Consider the following 19,349-nt stretch of genomic DNA (forward strand, 5'->3'; position numbering starts at 1 on the left):
CACAAGGAGGTCGCTTGTCCATGAGCAGGGAGAAAGGGTTTTGTGCTCCTTTACTCTCATCCTGTGATCTCAGCACATGGGGCCTCACTGCTCGCTGCACAGCCTTTGGTGAAGGTGTGATGGTGAGACCACGTCTGTATTCCTTCCCTCTTGCAGTGCGACTGGCTCAACAACTACCACCTGACCTGCAGGGACGTGATCGGGAAGGAACTGCAAAAACAGGGCCGCCAGGAAGCCCTCGAGTGGCTCATCAGAGAGACGCAGCCCATCTCCAAACAGCATTAATACCTCCCCGTTTGTTTTTTTTTAAAAACGCTCTGGGGAAAGGAAGAAGCCTGGCCCACCCGTGACATCTTTCCCCTTCTCTCCTTCTTCCTTACCTCCCCGTTTTACTTTTAGACTCTGAGAAGAACTCAAAATCTTCTTATCCTCTTTGATATATTTTCTTGCAAACACTCGATCTTTTATGATTTTTTAAAAATTGTTGAGAATGAGCCAAGAATAAATTGCTGCCCCAGCAGGAGGATCGCCACAAAGCCAAAAGCTTGATCGGGGGGTACGCCCCGAGCAGCTGCAGGGGGTCCTTCGGCCAGTGATGGTGAAGCAGCGAGCGCTCTGCGACAGTCACGCTCCAGGTGCTAGCCCCTCATTCGTGATCCCCTTCGTGCGCACGAGACTGTATTTATGACCAGTGAATAAAATGTCAGAACGCGCTTCATCTGCGCCGTCTCTCTTCTTCTGGCACCATCCACCCTGTGTGTGGGGTGGGCTCACGTCCAGGGCACGTTTTCTAGGTGGACGGACCCCTTTGAGGAGAGAGTCCCTGGCCTCCCTGCATATTTTCTGACTTAATTTCAAGCCTCTTAGTCTTTTCTCTAGAAAGCCTAATATTTTGTTGAGTATTCTTATTATAAAAGTTTTTCTTTCCTGCTTCTAAAATATGTCATTGATGTACAAAAAAACAACAAAAAATCATGTCGAAAGTGGCAGTCTACTATGGTCTACCCTACAGTGGGCAGTGCAGGCATCTCACTGTCTCACTACTTACAGACAGTGGTCTTTGGCAGGTGCCTGCTACTCCCTATCCTCGGGCGTTCTCTGGACTTGCACGCGTGGGGCAGCCTGAAGGGCCGGCAGAGCTAATGCCTCTGAGGCCTCAGACCATGATGGTCGGGTGTGGGAAAACGAACTCGTCTTCCCTCGGCTGGGATGTCCGAAGCGTGGTCTACACTGCCTCCTGGGGTTCCTCAGTGGGGCTGAGCCCTCCTGGCCCACTGCGGGAACTTGTTCAATAACACACCCTTTATTTTCTTCCTTCCCTTCTGCGTCTTACTTTCCCTTTCTCCCACCAGTGCTTCCTGGAGCCATCTCCCATTAAACCACTTACAGGCAAATCCTTGTCTTTGGGTCTGCTTCTTTAGGAACCCAAGTCATACCACACAGGTATAACCACTATTTGCTATGTATTTTTGCCAATTTCTTTCTTTGTATTTAGCATTCAGTAATATATAGAATAAGTATGTATGCATGTATAAAAGAATATCTATGCACACATACACATCACATGCACAGACATTGGGCCATTCTGTACATATGCAATTTCCTTTTTTAACTTGGCAATATATCCAAGTTATTTTTTCATATTGGTACCTATAGATCCAATTATTTTTAATGACTGTAGACTATTCTATTGCATGGCTGTCTTGTTTTTAAAACCAGTTTCATTAAATCTCAAACCACATCTTTGATTTGGATGGCTGTGAAAGGTAAGTAAGTAGAAAGCATACTTTGGCCTTTCACCAAAGCACAGCTGGCAAGGTCCAATGCTCATTACTTTCTCCACCTGGGGAGCAGCAAATGAAATGAACTAATCTGTATTTACCATTCAGATCCAGGGTAGCAGCAAAGAAAACTTTACTGGTAGGGTGAGCCTAAATTGACAGAGTACCTAAAAATGGACTAGTCAACATTTATACTGCCCCTCCTGCCTTCTTTCAGGGATCATTGATTCCAGCTTGCTATGTGGGAGGAAGCAAGAGAGACAGCTAGTTCTCAGGTTATATTTGTAACAAGGCCAGGAAAACATAGGAGCAGTGCCTCACAATAACACATAGTTTGATCCACCAAAGATCAATCCTTGAATGCCTTTGGTTCACCCTTGCTCATATTTCTAATATGTTCCCTAAGACTGGACTTAAACGAGACGTTTCTCCTCAGATGGTAGAACTTACTAATCGTGTTTCTTATCCATCAACTCTCTAAAAGGCAGAGGCCCTCCCCTTGAGGACTCGGACCGTCTTCTCCTCTGTGACATCCCGAACCTTCCCCTTTCTCAGGAAATGGGAGCTGTGAATTGCAGCTGATCTGGAGTTTAAACAGACTGTAACTCAAGTGTGACAGCAAATCCAATGTCTGTTCACCAGGCTGTTAAGCCTGTCACTTCCCAAGGCAGCCTCAGAGCAAAGTTTGATTTAATTGGCTCAAGCCCGCTTTCTTGATCTCTCCAGAAGGTGTCAAAGAAGGTTTTCACACAGAGACACTATGACTGTAAGATGCATCCTCATTTCTGAGTTGTTAGAATGTGAAACTCCATGTGGATTCCATCCTCTGCAATGGGAAGTATCTATATGGATAAGGGTTCTCTTCTACAGTGCTGTTTCCTATTTAAACAAAGGCTTTGTGCTGTGAGATCACTAGAGGTTTATGTTCACTCGGACCCCAGAATCTTTTTCTGCCCTCGCCACGTGTTGTGCTTTGTACTCTGTAGCCTCAGGTAGTCTGTTAGTTTAGTGGTTTGGAGCTCAGCACCGATAAGATCAAAATCCTTTGTTGCGACCCCAGGTGAGCCAGTGGATTTCCTTTGTTCCATGATCGTAGCCAATACCTTTAACCTTGTCACCACTGTCATGGTGTCCTGGCTTCTCTGCCCCGTCCCCATCCCTTCAGTTCAAAAATGAGGTCCTTTAGCCACCACCTCCAGGACCAGCTCACCCAGAATCTAGGACCAGGCCCGTCCTCAGTCAAGCTGAATACTGAGGTGATTCCAAATCCTTTTTCTGCCAGTCCTGTTGCTCCTTTGTGTCCACTTCTAAGGTAGGGTCTCAGCTTCTGAATGATTCTCCCTGCCCGAGATCCAGCTTTTGCGCTCCTATCTGAGAGGGAATATCTCCTCTCACCGCTACCCCCCGCCGTCTCCTGCACTCCCAACCCTCACCTCTGCTCCCATGCTGATCTCATGTAGGCAGCTGACATTTTCAGATTTGGACACACTCCTTGCACAAGCTGGATGTCGTGGGAAGGCTCGGGGAGCTGGGGGGAACACTCTTGGTGATTCTGTTATGGATGAAATTGTATTTGCCACGATCATGGGTCAAGGAATAGCATCTGCAGACACAGATGTAGATGTTCCAGCTGTCCTTTGGCAGGAAGATGACAAAACATGAGGTACCAGTGGGTGTACAAATCCACGTGCATAAAGAGAAGGGAAGGTCATCGTTCTCCACCCCCCTAGCCCAGTGTGCAAGGGCAGAATTAGAGGACATATGTGTAAGAGACAGACCTGATGCTAACTGGCAGAAATGCTCTCACTGCCTTATGAAGCAAGAGTCACTAATTAAAACACAATGTTCGGAGGAGAAGAGAAGATGGTGGAAGAGTAAGACGCGGAGATCATCTTCCTCCCCACAGATACATCAGAAATACATCTACACGTGGAACTGCTCTTATAGAACACCCACTGAACGCTGGCAGAAGACCTGAGACCTCCCAAAAGGCAAGAAACTCCCCACGTACCTGGGTAGGGCAAAAGAAAAAAGAAAAAACAGAGACAAAAGAATAGAGACGGGACCTGCACCAGTGGGAGGGAGCTGTGAAGGAGGAAAGGTTTCCACACACTAGGAAGCCCCTTCGCGGGCGGAGACTGCAGGGGGCGGAGCGGGGAGCTTTGGAGCCACGGAGGAAAGCGCAGCCACAGGGGTGTGGAGGGCAAAGCAGAGAGATTCCCGCACAGAGGAGTGGTGCCGAGCAGCACTCACCAGCCCGAGAGGCTTGTCTGCTCACCTGCCGGGGCGGGCGGGGGCTGGGAGCTGAGGCTCGGGCTTCGGTCGGATCCCAGGGAGAGGACTGGGGTTGGCGGCGTGAACACAGCCTGAAGGGGGTTAGTGCACCACAGCTAGCTGGGAGGGAGTCCGGGAAAAAGTCTGCAGCTGCCGAACAGGCAAGAAACTTTTTCTTGCCTCTTTGTTTCCTGGTGCACGAGGAGAGGGGATTCAGAGCGCCGCCTAAACAACCTCCAGAGACGGGCGCGAGCCGCGGCTATCAGCGCGGACCCCAGAGACGGGCATGAGATGCTAAGGCTGCTGCTGCCCCCACCAAGAAGCCTGTGTGCGAGCACAGGTCACTCTCCACACTGCCCCTCCCGGGAGCCTGTGCAGCCCGCCACGGCCAGCGTCCCGTGATCCAGGGACAACTTCCCCGGGAGAATGCACGGCACGCCTCAGGCTGCTGCAACGTTACGATGCCTCTGCCGCCGCAGGCTCGCCCCGCATCTGTACCTTTCCCTCCCCCGGGCCTGAGTGAGCCAGAGCCCCCTTATCAGCTGCTCCTTTAACCCCGTCCTGTCTGAGCGAAGAACAGACGCCCTCAGGCGACCTACATGCAGAGGCGGGTCCAAATCCAAACCTGAAACCCGGGAGCTGTGCGAACAAAGAAGAGAAAGGGAAATCTCTCCCAGCAGCCTCAGGAGCAGCGGAGTAAATCTCCACAATCAACTTGATGTACCTGCATCTGTGGAATACCTGAATAGACGAATCATCCCAAATTGAGGAGGTGGACTTCGGGGGCAGGATACATTATTTTTTTCCCCTTTTCCTCTTTTTGTGAGTGTGTACGTGTATGCTTCTGTGTGAGAATTTGTCTGTATAAGCTTTGCTTTCACCATTTGTCCTAGAGTTCTGTCTGTCTGGTTTTTGTTTTTTTTTTACTTAAAAAATTTTTTTTTCTTAATAATTATGTTTTGTTTTAATAACTTTATTTTATTTTATCTTACTTTATTTTATTTTATTTTATCCTCTTTCTTTTTTTCTTTCTATTTTTTCTTTTTATTCTGAGCCGTGTGGATGAAAGGCTCTTGGTGCTCCAGCCAGGCATCAGGGCTGTGCCTCTGAGGTGGGAGAGCCAACTTCAGGACACTGGTGCACAAGAGACCTCCCAGCTCCATGTAATACCAAATGGCAAAAATCTCCCAGAGATCTCCATCTCAACACCAAGACCCAGCTTCACTCAATGACCAGCAAGCTACAGTGCTGGACACCCTATGCCAAACAACTAGCAAGACAGGAACACAGCCCCATCCATTAGCAGAGAGGCTGCCTAAAATCATAAGGCAGCCACAAACACCCAAAAACACACCACCAGACGTGGACCTGCCCACCAGAAAGACAAGATCCAGCCTCATCCACCAGAACACAGGCACTAGTCCCCTCGACCAGGAAGCCTACACAACCCACTGACCCAACCTTAGCCACTGGGAACAGACACCAAGAACAACAGGAACTACGAACCTGCAGCCTGCGAAAAGGAGACCCCAAACACAGTAAGATAAGCAAAATGAGAAGACAGATAAACACACAGCAGATGAAGGAGCAAGGTAAAAACACACCAGACCTAACAAATGAAGAGGAAATAGGCAGTCTACCTGAAAAAGAATTCAGAATAATGATAGTAAAGATGATCCAAAATCTTGGAAACAGAATAGACAAAATGCAAGAAACATTTAACAAGGACCTAGAAGAACTAGCGAGGAACCAAGCAACAATGAACAACACAACAAATGAAATAAAAAATACTCTAGAAGGGATCAATAGCAGAATAACTGAGGCAGAAGAACGGATAAGTGACCTGGAAGATAAAATAGTGGAAATAACTACTGCAGACCAGAATAAAGAAAAAAGAATGAAAAGAACTGAGGACAGTCTCAGAGACCTCTGGGACAACATTAAATGCACCAACATTCGAATTATAGGGGTCCCAGAAGAAGAAGAGAAAAAGAAAGGGACTGAGAAAATATTTGAAGAGATTATAGTTGAAAACTTCCCTAATATGGGAAAGGAAATAGTTAATCAAGTCCTGGAAGCACAGAGAGTCCCACACAGGATAAATCCAAGGAGAAACACGCCAAGACGCATATTAATCAAACTATCAAAAATTAAAATATAAAGAAAACATATTAAAAGCAGCAAGGGAAAAACAACAAATAACATACAAGGGAATCTCCATAAGGTTAACAGCTGATATTTCAGCAGAAACTCTGCAAGCCAGAAGGGAGTGGCAGGACATAAACTGATGAAGGAGAAAAACCTACAACCAAGATTACTCTACCCAGCAAGGATCTCATTCAGATTTGATGGAGAAATTAAAACCTTTACAGACAAGCAAAAGCTGAGAGAGTTCAGCACCACCAAACCAGCTTTACAACAAATGCTAAAGGAACTTCTCTAGGCAAGAAACACAAGGGAAGGAAAACATCTACAATAACAAACCCAAAACATTTAAGAAAATGGGAATAGGAACATACATATCGATAATTACCTTAAACGTGAATGGATTAAATGCTCCAACCAAAAGACACAGGCTTGTTGAATGGATACAAAAACAAGACCCATATATATGCTGTCTACAAGAGACCCACTTCAGACCTAGGGACACATACAGACTGAAAGTGAGGGGATGCAAAAAGATATTCCATGCAAATGGAAATCAAAAGAAAGCTGGAGTAGCTATACTCATATCAGATAAAATAGACTTTAAAATAAAGAATGTTACAAGAGACAAGGAAGGACACTACATAATGATCAAGGGATCAATCCAAGAAGAAGATATAACAACTATAAATATTTATGCACCCAACATAGGAGCACCTCAATACATAAGGCAACTGCTAACAGTATGAAAGAGGAAATCGACAGTAACAGAATAATAGTGGGGGACTTTAACACCTCACTTACACCAATGGACAGATCATCCAAAATGAAAATAAATAAGGAAACAGAAGCTTTAAATGACACAATAGACCAGATAGATTTAATTGATATTTATAGGACATTCCATCCAAAAACAGCAGATTACACGTTCTTCTCAAGTGCACATGGAACATTCTCCAGGATAGATCACATCTTGGGTCACAAATCAAGCCTCAGTAAATTTAAGAAAACTGAAATCATATCAAGCATCTTTTCTGACCACAACGCTATGAGATTAGAAATGAATTACAGGGAAAAAAACGTAAAAAACATAAACACATGGAGGCTAAACAATACGTTACTAAATAACCAAGAGATCACTGAAGAAATCAAACAGGAAATCAAAAAATACCTAGAGACAAATGACAATGAAAACACGACGATCCAAAACCTATGGGATGCAGCAAAAGCAGTTCTAAGAGGGAAGTTTATAGCTATACAAGCCTACCCAAAGAAACAAGAAAAATCTCAAGTAAACAATCTAACCATACACCTAAAGGAACTAGAGAAAGAAGAACAAACAAAACCCAAAGTTAGCAGAAGGAAAGAAATCATAAAGATCAGAGCAGAAATAAATGAAATAGAAACAAAGAAAACAATAGCAAAGATCAATAAAACTAAAAGCTGGTTCTTTGAGAAGATAAACAAAATTGATAAGCCATTAGCCAGACTCATCAAGAAAAAGAGGGAGAGGACTCAAATCAATAAAATCAGAAATGAAAAAGGAGAAGTTACAACAGACACCGCAGAAATACAAAGCATCCTAAGAGACTACTACAAGCAACTCTATGCCAATAAAATGGACAACCTGGAAGAAATGGACAAATTCTTAGAAAGGTATAACCTTCCAAGACTGAATCAGGAAGAAACAGAAAATATGAACAGACCAATCACAAGTAATGAAATTGAAACTGTGATTAAAAATCTTCCAACAAACAAAAGTCCAGGACCAGATGGCTTCACAGGTGAATTCTATCAAACATTAAGAGAAGAGCTAACACCCATCCTTCTCAAACTCTTCCAAAAAATTGCAGAAGAAGGAACACTCCCAAACTCATTCTATGAGGCCACCATCACCCTGATACCAAAACCAGACAAAGATACTACAAAAATAGAAAATTACAGACCAATATCACTGATGAATATAGATGCAAAAATCCTCAACAAAATACTAGCAAACAAAATCCAACAACACATTAAAAGGATCATACACCACGACCAAGTGGGATTTATCCCAGGGATGCAAGGATTCTTCAATATATGCAAATCAATCAATGTGATACACCCTATTAACAAATTGAGAATAAAAACCATATGATCATCTCAATAGATGCAGAAAAAGCTTTTGACAAAATTCAACACCCATTTCTGATAAAAACTCTCCAGAAAGTGGGCATAGAGGGAACCTACCTCAACATAATAAAGGCCATATATGACAAACCCACAGCAAACATCATTCTCAACAGTGAAAAACTGAAAGCATTTCCTCTAAGATCAGGAACGAGACAAGGATGTCCACTTTCACCACTATTATGCAACATAGTTTTGGAAGTCCTAGCCATGGCAATCAGAGAAGAAAAAGAAATAAAAGGAATACAAATTGGAAAAGAAGAAGTAAAACTGTCACTGTTTGCAGATGACATGATACTATACATAGGGAATCCTAAAGATGCCACCAGAAAACTACTAGAGCTAATCAATAAATTTGGTAAAGTTGCAGGATACAAAATTAATGCACAGAAATCTCTTGCATTCCTATACACTAATGATAAAAAATCTGAAAGAGAAATTATGGAAACACTCCCATTTACCATTGCAACAAAAAGAATAAAATACCTAGGAATAAACCTACCTAGGGAGACAAAAGTCCTGTATGCAGAAAACTATAAGACACTGATGAAAGAAGTTAAAGATGATACCAACAGATGGAGAGATTATACCATGTTCTTGGATTGGAAGAATCAACATTGCGAAAATGACTATTCTATCCAAAGCAATCTACAGATTCACTGCAATCCCTATCAAATTACCAATGGCATTTTTTACGGAACTAGAACAAATCATCTTAAAATTTGTATGGAGACACAAAAGACCCCTAATAGCCAAAGCAGTCTTGAGGGAAAAAAACGGAGCTGGAGGAATCAGATTCCCTGACTTCAGATTATACTACAAAGCTACAGTAATCAAGACAATATGGTACTTGCACAAAACAGAAACATAGATCAATGGAATAAGATAGAAAGCCCAGAGATAAACCCACGCACCTATGGTGAACTAATCTATGCCAAAGGAGGCAAAGATATACAGTGGAGAAAAGACAGTCTCTTCAATAAGTGGTGCTGGGAAAACTGGACAGCTACACGTAAAAGAATGAAATTAGAACACTCCTTAACACCATACACAAAAATAAACTCAAAATGGATTCGAGACCTAAATGTAAGACCAGACACTATAAAACTCTTAGAGGAAAACATAGGAAGAACACTCTTTAACATAAATCACATCAAGATCTTTTTTGTTCCACCTCCTAGAGTAATGGAAATAAAAACAAAAATAAACAAGTGGGACCTAATGAAACTTCAAAGCTTTTGCACAGCAAAGGAAACCATAAACAAGACCAAAAGACAACCCTCAGAATGGGAGAAAATATTTGCAAACGAATCAACGGACAAAGGATTAATCTCCAAAATATATAAACAGCTCATTCAGCTCAATATTAAAGAAACAAACAAGCCAATCCAAAAATAGGCTGAAGACCTAAATAGACATTTCTCCAAAGAAGACACGCAGATGGCCAAGAAGCACATGAAAAGCTGCTCAACATCACTAATTATTAGAGAAATGCAAATCAAAACTACAATGAGGTATCACCTCACACCAGTTAGAATGGGCATCATCAGAAAATCTACAAACAACAAATGCTGGAGAGGGTGTGGAGAAAAGGGAACCCTCTTGCACCGCTGGTGGGGATGTAAATTGATACAGCCACTATGGAGAACAATATGGAGGTTCCTTAAAAAACTAAAAATAGAATTACCATATGATCCAGCAATCCCACTACTGGGCATATACCCAGAGAAAACCGTAATTCAAAAAGATACATGCACCCCAATGTTCATTGCAGCACTATTTACAATAGCCAGTTCATGGAAGCCACCTAAATGCCCATCGACAGACGAATGGATAAAGAAGAAGTGGTACATATATACAATGGAATATTACTCAGCCATAAAAAGGAACGAAATTGAGTCATTTGTTGAGACGTGGAGGGATCTAGAGACTGTCATACAGAGTGAAGTAAGTCAGAAGGAGAAAAACAAATATCGTATATTAACGCATGTATGTGGAACCTAGAAAAATGGTACAGATGAACTGGTTTGCAGGGCAGAAGTTGAGAACCGGATGTAGAGAACAAACGTATGGACACCAAGGGGGTAAAACCGTGGTGGGGTGGGGATGGTGGTGTGCTGAATTGGGCGATTGGGATTGACATGTGTACACTGATGTGTATAAAATTGATGACTGATAAGAACCTGCAGTACAAACAAACAAACAAAAAAACAACTAATACTAAAAAAAAAAAAAGGAATGAAATACTGACACACACTACAGCATGGCTGAACCTTGAAAGCATGGTCTCACTGAAAGAAGCCAGACACGACAAGCCACATATTGAATGATTCCATTTCTATGAAATGACCCAAAGAGGTAAATCCATGGAGACACAAAGCAGAGCAGTGGTGACCAGGGACTGGGGTGACAGGAATGAGGAATGACTGCTTATGGGGGGTGTGGGATTATCTCTTGTGTTGATGAAAATGTTCTAACATTGGTTCTGGTGTTGGTTGCACAAGTCTGTGAATATACTAAAAACCACTGAATTGTGTACTTTAAATGGGAGAATTGTGTGATATATTATCTCAATAAAGTGGTTTATTAAAAAAAAAAAGAACTGGGAGCACTGGGATGTTCTTACTTTTCTTATTTCATGTTTATCATTTTGCCTCCATGGCTCCTTCAGGGCAGGGGATGAGTCTGAGTAATTTTTCTTTTGAGCTTTCTTTGTAGGGTAAACGATGAATGGATGCTGGTACAGATGGACTCAAACTCCATCACAAGTGGTATGTTTATAGCAACCCAGGCAATTTTTCTTACCTTCTGCCCCAGAAGTCAGTGCAACATGCTTTTTTTTTTTTAAACTGAGTGCCTGCTGTGAGGCACTGCAGTCTCTTCAAAGTCCTGCTTCAGCTCTGAGGGCCTGAGGACATGGCCCACAGCCCATCCTCCTCTCCCCTGAATTCCTGAGTTGAGGACTCTCAGATTTGAATTGAAGCTTTCTTGCTCTGTTTTCTGGTCCTGTCCTGTAAGTGGGTTACAGACTTCTTTGCTGCCTGAAAAAAACCCCATCTAGTCTTTTTTAAAGGGAAGTTGAAACTATTGTTTACTGTCACTGTGTGGACACAGTATGGGGGGGGCTACAAACCTCCCTCACTTCTCTTTCCTCTCAAGAAAAGCCAAACGTTTTGGTTCTGCAGCTTCCCAGGCCTTGCTGAGAGTCTATGGACTTCATTCCTTTCACACTCGGCCACCAGAGGGGGCTCTGATCAGAAAGCTGAGACTCGAATCTCTGCCCAGTACGTCACAGGACCCAGAACGCTGGAGCTCAATCAGACCAGCAGGGCCCACGGTTGGGGATTTCCTGGCCCAGTCAAATTTCAAGCCAATATAATTTAGAGAGAGAATTTGCTGAACAGGGACAAACCCAAATGTATCAACAATAAAACAAACAAAAAAACAACCAAACTTCCAGGACATTATTACAAAATAGATAGACGAATATCGTCTCAGAATAAAGGACTGTCATTTAACTTAAACACATTTTAACTCACTGTAAAACTCATGGTATTTTTTTTTGCATTTTTGGGGACTAGATTCTTGCAAACGTCCTCATTACACACGGCACCATGGACGATGCTGAATGGAAGGAACCAGGCACAAAACAGGGCACACTCTAGAAGTCATATAGAGGCGGGATGAGCACAGGTGAGGCTGATCTATGTGGCCCGAGGTCAGGGTCTGTTTACTCTGGGTGGGGAGTTAGCAACTGGAAGGAAGCATGAGGGGCTTTGGAGCTGCCGGTGATGCTCTGTTTCTTCATCTGGGTGTTGGTTTCACAGCACGTCCAGTTTGTGAAAAGAGAACTGTGCACTTATGAAACATGCACTTTTCTGTACGTATTATACTGGAATTGTGTTTAAAACACACAGTTCATCATTGTCTGCCCTGAGCCTTTAGTCCTTGGGACTTGCTGATCAAGTTCAACCCCACATTCGACAGAGGAGGAAACTGAGCCCCCCAAGAAGGGAGGCCCCTGTTCTGGGTGACAAAGCAAGTCACTGGCCAAACTGGGACAGGCTCCCCAGTCTGAGGCTTAGCTCGGGGACCCCTCGCTGCTTCAGGCTTCCTGGTCCTTTAGTAAACGCAGTGCTGGCGGCTGCGCTAGCAGGAAGGGTCCCGGCTGCCTTCGGGGGTGGCCTGCCCATGGGGAAGGTGCTCCGTTGATGGGTGAGACATGGAGTGGGTGTTGCTGATACCCTGTCCTCACCCTGAGGCTCTTCAATTCCCTCTGCTGAAGAGATGTCTACTTCCAACCTGCAAGTCCTTTGCTCATGACAGCTTCATTTTATTATTTTAGAGAAGAAAGTTCTTCTCCTCCCTTTCAAGGCAAACTCTTCTCCCACTTACACCCCTGAGGCCAGCCAACCTGCTTTATTGCATTAATTCCTCTTGTATTGGCATCTTTTATCTTTTTTTCCCCCATAGGGTCTTATCCTTCTGACTACAGTTGTACCCAGTATTTTTCCCTCCTGAAAACAATCCTTTTCCTGGTCCTGATTAATGAATGAGTCAGTACATATTTGGGAAGTGCCTATGCTGGGCACTGTACCAGGTGCTGGAGAGACACTGCCTCTGCTCACAGACATGCAGGTCTGGCTGCCTCGCAAGTTATTTTCAATGTCTTCAGACTTTTTGAGGAAGCTGAGTCCATCTTCGTTCTTTCCAGCTCCTCATGTCCTATTTCTCTTCCACTTACTGTTATCTGACTCCATCCTCACTACCATTTTATTTTGTTGTTTAATTAATTCATTTCATTTAATTAGATTTTATACAACCAACGTCCTTTGAGTCGGATGAACACACGTGTAGCTTGCCTGGGACAGTCCCATGGTACCCGAGCTCTTATGACTAGCACCCCGTTTCGCTCTCTTAAGTGTTCTGATTTGGATGTGAAGCTATCCGGTCACACTACCTCTTAGTAGTCATATACAGTGGTCTCTTCTTTTGCTCATTTGTGTTGAACCTTTTGTCAGTTTTGGCTAAGTGTTGATTAAGAGCTCAGGCGTGAGTTTAAATCCCAGAACCTCATCTATGCACAAGCTCTGAGCTTCAGTTTATCTGTAATTGGAGGAATAAAGGTAATCATACCCACTTCATAGGGCAGCTGCTGGCTTCAGGGAGGGAAGCGTTTCAAGTGCTTGGTGTGCCTCTGGGCACGGGGTGAGTGCTCGGTAAGTAGCTTCTGGAATCTCCCCTCTCTCTTGATGTCTGGCCTCCCCAGGGTCTCCTCCAGCTCTCTGATGCTTTCTAGAATCTTCTCTGGCTTTTCAGCCTCTCCTGCCCTAACCTGCTGGAATTCACGGCTCCCCGATTTCTGGGATACAAGCCTAGTCTTGTAATGAAGAGTGTGGGCCATGGCGACAGATGTCCTGGTTCAAATCCTTGCGCTGACAACCAGCTGAGTGTGCTTGGGCACGCTGTTTAACCTCTTGGTGCCTCAGTGACCACACCTATAAAATGGGGCTGCCTACTTCGTAGGGTGGTTATGAGGATCCTGTGGGCTAAGACTTGCACTAAGGGCTCAGCACAATGCCCGGCACCAGGCAACATCCAGTAAGTGTTGTTGCTATGCCCAGCATCCCAGGTGTCCGAACTGATTCCTTCTTCTCCCGTACCCTGTCTCGTGCAATTTTGTCCATTCTGCCCCTGGGAACCCCTCAAAACTGTCTCCTCTCCCTTCCCATTGCTGCTGCCCTAGTTGTTTCAGAACCTGTTCCTTCTTTCTGACCTACTCATACCAGCAACCCTGCTACAATTCCCTTCCCTTTCCAGTGCACTTTCCATGTAAATAGCAGCTGAATATTTTCTGAAGCACATTTCCAATTGCATCACTCTTCTGCGCTAAAACCTCCTACGGTCCACAAGGCTAGATCTCAAATCCCCAGTTTTGCGGCTCAAGCTCTGCCAGCTGGACCCCACCTACCTAACCAACTTCATTCCCCAGCTTCACCCTTCCTGTGCCTGAAGATCCAGCTCAATGGACTTGATCTTTCTCTCTCATGTCCTCCCTGTGATTACCCATCTCAGAGCTCTGTCCCTGCTGTCCTTCGGGGACACCCACACCCTCCCACATTCCCAACTTCTACCATCCTTCAAAGCCCAGAGGAGGGCTTCCCTGGTGGCGCAGTGGTTGAGAATCTGCCTGCCAATGCAGGGGACACGGGTTCGAGCTCTGGTCTGGGAAGATCCCACATGCCGCGCAGCAACTAGGCCCGTGAGCCACAATTACTGAGCCTGCGCGTCTGGAGCCTGTGCTCCGCAACAAGAGAGGCCGCGATAATGAGAGGCCCGCGCACCGCGCTGAAGAGTGGCCCCCACTTGCCGCAACTAGAGAAAGCCCTTGCACAGAAACGAAGACCCAACACAGCCATAAATAAATAAATAAATAAAAGTCAATAAACAAAAAAACCAAAAACAAAAAGATTTAAAAAAAAAAAAAAAAAAAAAGCCCAGAGGAAACGATGCCTTCTGTTTGTAGCCTGCCCTGATTTTTCCTACACCCCAAATTGGAAGGATTCTCTAGAACTTGTCTGAATCTCTCCAATGACTGCTCCACTTTCTACGCTGCATTTTGTCTGAATATAATTTATCCACCACAGGTCATATGCCACTGTTCCTGTGTCTTCTTGTCTCTTGCCTGCTGTCATTAGCCTTGGCCGCCTCACTCAGCATGTCCAGGACAGGAGCTATTTAATGCCACTGTGTGCAGGGCCTGTGTGCAGGCTCCGAGGTGGGTGCTATGAAGACCATCCGAGTCTCCTTCTCTGCTGCGAGGGAAGAGAAAGCTGAGCTGGGGGAAGGACGCGTGCACCTGTGCGCACACACACACACACACACACACGCATGCAAATGTCTTAGGGACGTTCTCAGCAGCACAGCACATAAGCTGGGGCAGACTGAGGCGGCGCCCCAGAGAACTGGTGAGTCCGGAGAGGCTGCAGAGCAGGAAGGACTTGCCTCGTGGGTAATGGGGGAGCCTTGGCGGAGCAGGGAGTTTGCACAGAGACTGGAAGGCAGGGAGGCACAAGGCTTGGCTGGCAGGAGGTGGGGACCCTGGGCAGGGGGCAGTCTGATCTGTTTCTTCATTCGCCTGAGCGACAATTCCTGTCCCAGCTGTGAGACCTCTCTGAGTCTCCGTTTCCTCATCTGCCTACGTCACGGTCTAGGGACCAAGATCACAGGCTTGGTTATCAGAGTGACCGGGTTTACATCCTGGATCTTCTAATTGTTGACCGAGTGACTTTGGGAAAGTCACCCGAGCCTGGGTTTTCTCATCGTGCCAGGATTGCAGGAGGTAGAATGACAGAGTGAGCCTAAGTGCCTGGATGATCATAAATGCTCGATACAGCCTAGGATGCAATTCCAGAGCCTCAAGCTCTTTGCCTTCTCTGGGGAATGCTGCAAGCTAGGCTCTGTAAGGGCTGGGTACACAGTGCTTAATTAAATCACAGGTTACATCCCAAAGCAAGATGGGTCTAAGGTTAAGTGATGCAATATGCCAGGATGTGTGAGCATTACAGACATAATTATGACCACAGCCCCCATTCTCACGGGGCTTGTAGCCTGTTTAGGGGGATTAAGCCACCTTGAGCCAGTCTGTCGAGCACCTTGATTTATTGGTCAGAGAAGACAGACCAGGAAGGTGAAGCAGCTGGGAAACTTGTCTTAGAGAAGTTTTAGCAGGAAGGTCAGGGTCTTCAGCGTCTCAGAAGACTCTGCAGAGTGAAGACTCATTCATTCAACAGATATTTATTGAGTGCTACTCTGTGGCAGGCTCCATTCTAGACACTGGGGTTACAAGAAGTAAAAAGAAAAGACAAAAATTCCTCCCAACAAGGAACTGAATTTTTTCCTGCAGGAGGAAGTTGCAGCAAAAACAAGCTCGGTATCAGGGTGACCTTCCTACAGCCACTGGTTCATATACAAAACAAAACGTGATAGACCTAGGACTCTAAGTCATGGCTTGGAGTTCTTGCAGGGTGAGGTGGCATGTGGCCAGCGGGCCCATCGTGACTGAGGTCCTCATTCAGTCACGGTCATCCTGGGTCAGGTAGAGTGACAATACCCACGTGGTGGCCTCTGAGCTCACCTCCCGCTGAAGCTGAATGAGTTAATGAATGACCACCAGGAGGTGCACCATACTTTCATACTTCTGGCCACAGACATGCCTTTCCCCCCCCATTATCGTCATTAGTATCTCTGAAGGACAAAGGGCCAGTACAGGAGGGTGGGTTGTCATGGATCTACTTGGAGATGATTTCAAAATGACTATTCCTCTAGGAACAGATGTGTCAGTTTAGCACCGAGAGTAAAGCTCAATCATGAAAGCATATTGTTATTACTAAACTTCTGGTTAATATTTCCCCCCTTTCACCAGGCAGTTCCTCCTTTTGTAGCGATAATTTTTATACTGGCTTTGAAACCCAAATTCAATGATGTTAACGCTTTGCTTAAACTCCTCCAATGACTTCCCTGGCTCCCAGAATAAAGACCCTGGAACGTGGGGTTAGGGGCCTGCATGATCTGAAGCCATCCTTCCTCTCTAACGTATCCCTTGCCACCCGCTCCCTAACTCTCTTCCCTCCAGCCCTACGACCCTACTTTCAGCTCCTGGCAACTTCCAAATTCCTTCCCCTGGGCCTTTGCACACTCACTCACTCAGCCTGAAATGCTCATCTCCTCTGTCTTCACCTGTCACCTCCCACTCATGAGTCAGATTTTAGCTAAAGCTTCATATTCTCAGGGAAGTGTTCCCTGATCTTCTGACCAGATCAGGGCTTCCACCGTAAACCCTCTCACCACCGCACAGGCTGCTCCTTCTAGCACTTATCGCGTCTGTGAGCCAACATTTACTTTGTCATGATGTGACTGAGGGTCTATCTCCCCCACTAGACTGTGAACTCCACAGTCTAAGAGGCCGTATTTTTTCTTCTCACAACTTCATCTCTAGCATATAGCACCATCCCTCACACATGGTAGCGAAGTTTCACAGTTAATTTTCTATTCATTCAGCAAATATTTATTGAGCATCCACTATGCAATTCTAGTGATTATTGTAAAAAGTGAGAAAGGAAAAAAACCCCAAAAGATAATGGTGGTGGAATCACCGGAGAAAGGAAAGTTGCAGAGGCAACATGATTTAAAGAGGCAAATGAATAAAATACAGAAGTTAGTGAAATGTGTTTCCCAGTGTCCGACAAAGGCTCTTGGCTTTCCACGCTTCAACTCATGGCTACTACCAGGTATTTGTGGTTTCCCAGGATTACAGACTTACTGATGTAGTCTGCACTTCCCATGAGACATCAAAACAGTAGTAAGGAGTTGTTCAGAACTCTGGGAAATTCAACGGAGAATTTTTATTTCATTTAGCAAATAGTATAAATACTTAGGCAGAGTCTTTGATGGGGTAGCTCTTACATGTTAGGAGCAGCGGGAAGAGTCTCACCTGTTCACACATGATTCAGTCACAAGGCAGAATGTACTTTGGTGACTACAGGAAAGAGCTAGAGCCTAGATTTTTTTTATGTCAGCTAAGACGAATCTAGAGAATACCATTTTTCAGAATGGAAATCAAATCCTGGAGATGAAAAACTGTTTTTTAAGGGAAGTTTGTTTGCACTGACACGATCACTTGAGAGCATCAATTTGAGTCTCTGTATCCAGAATTTACTGAACTGTAGAATGAATATACTACATATCATCTGCCTTAGGCATTGCATTGTAAATATTTCATGGCTTTAAATATATGCCATGATTAGGTATGTGTTTTAGTAGTCAAGTGAATAAGGGTTTAAAGCAACGAAATGAAAATATTTCCTTTCAGTTCAGCATATATTCATCTGGGGGCTTTAAAAACACATCACAGAGAAAATTCTATTCAAAGCTGAGGTTCTCCTGATGATAGCAGAACTGAGGATGGGAAAGAGATCCTGAGTCTTGGTCTTTAGTGTTCCTTCCCATTTTTTATACAAGAAAATTCCCTAAAAATGCTCATAAATGTCCTCAGCTATTTCACAAATTTGTTTTGGTATTAGATAATATTACTCCAAAAGCCAGTTTTTAAATACATTAGTCAATAAAGATGGGGAAGAGGGTTTTACTGTTGAAGTGGCCTTGAAATCAAATGAACAAATAACATTCAACAAATCTTATTGAGCACGTACTATGTATTGAGCTGTTTATTATCCAATTTGAGATGACACTTAGCAGCTCCTGGCACCTCGGAGATCAAGTTAAGATTTATTTGAACCTCTAAATCCATGTCTTGTGAAAGTACATATTCCTCTAGCCTTAAAGGAATGTACCATTTAAGGGGGGAAGTAAGGCAGGTTCAGCAGTAATTATAGAAGAAGTAAAATCTACAGAGGGGAAAGAGGCAAGTGTTCAGGGAGAAAGAGAGAGGAACACTTCCAGCTGGAAGAATCAGAGAACGCTTGGAACTATGGAGATGGGTTTAGATGAACAAAAAGGATACAATTTTGGATCAAGGATATAGTGTGAGCGAGGACATGGCGGCAGGAACGTGTAGGCAGGTACAGGGAAGACTCATCCTTTGATCTGACTGGAGTGAATGGTACATTATGGGGAGAAGTGAGGATTAGGCTGGAAAGGCAAGAGAAGGCTGGATTGGGGGGGACTTTGGAAGTTAAGGATTTTACCCTTTAACCTGTAATCCAAGAAGAAATTATCCAGATGTCCTGTTCTTATCCCCTGACACTAAGGACATTCGTGTATGATTTGAGCACCTATTTTCAATTCTTTTGTGCAAATACCCAGAGGTGGGCAACCTCTGTTCTTAATCCTGACCTGATGGACAATCCCATTCCATTTTCACAGCTTGGTCCCAGATCCATCCCTCCTGAGGAACTCAAAAACACCATTTCCCTGCTTTGATTTAAATAGGTCTTATCTTCTCTTTGTTGGAAGGCAGTG

The 19,349-nt window shown here is 44.4% G+C and overlaps 1 protein-coding gene across 3 annotated transcripts in view; it reads left to right on the forward strand.

Moving 5' to 3' along the window:
* The window catches only part of XPNPEP1 (X-prolyl aminopeptidase 1), a 52,790-nt gene extending 52,077 nt beyond the window's left edge, over positions 1-713 (forward strand). For all 3 annotated transcript variants that reach the window (XM_082425170.1, XM_082425171.1, XM_082425172.1), the window contains one exon: positions 157-713. In XM_082425170.1, the coding sequence (XP_082281296.1) occupies positions 157-285 (129 nt within the window). In that variant the 3' untranslated portion in view covers positions 286-713. The remainder of the gene's footprint in view (positions 1-156) is intronic.
* Positions 714-19,349: the final 18,636 nt, after the last annotated feature.

The sequence above is a fragment of the Balaenoptera physalus genome (genome assembly GCF_965194825.1).
Source record: "Balaenoptera physalus genome assembly, chromosome: 14".
NCBI classification, from domain to species: domain Eukaryota; kingdom Metazoa; phylum Chordata; class Mammalia; order Artiodactyla; family Balaenopteridae; genus Balaenoptera; species Balaenoptera physalus.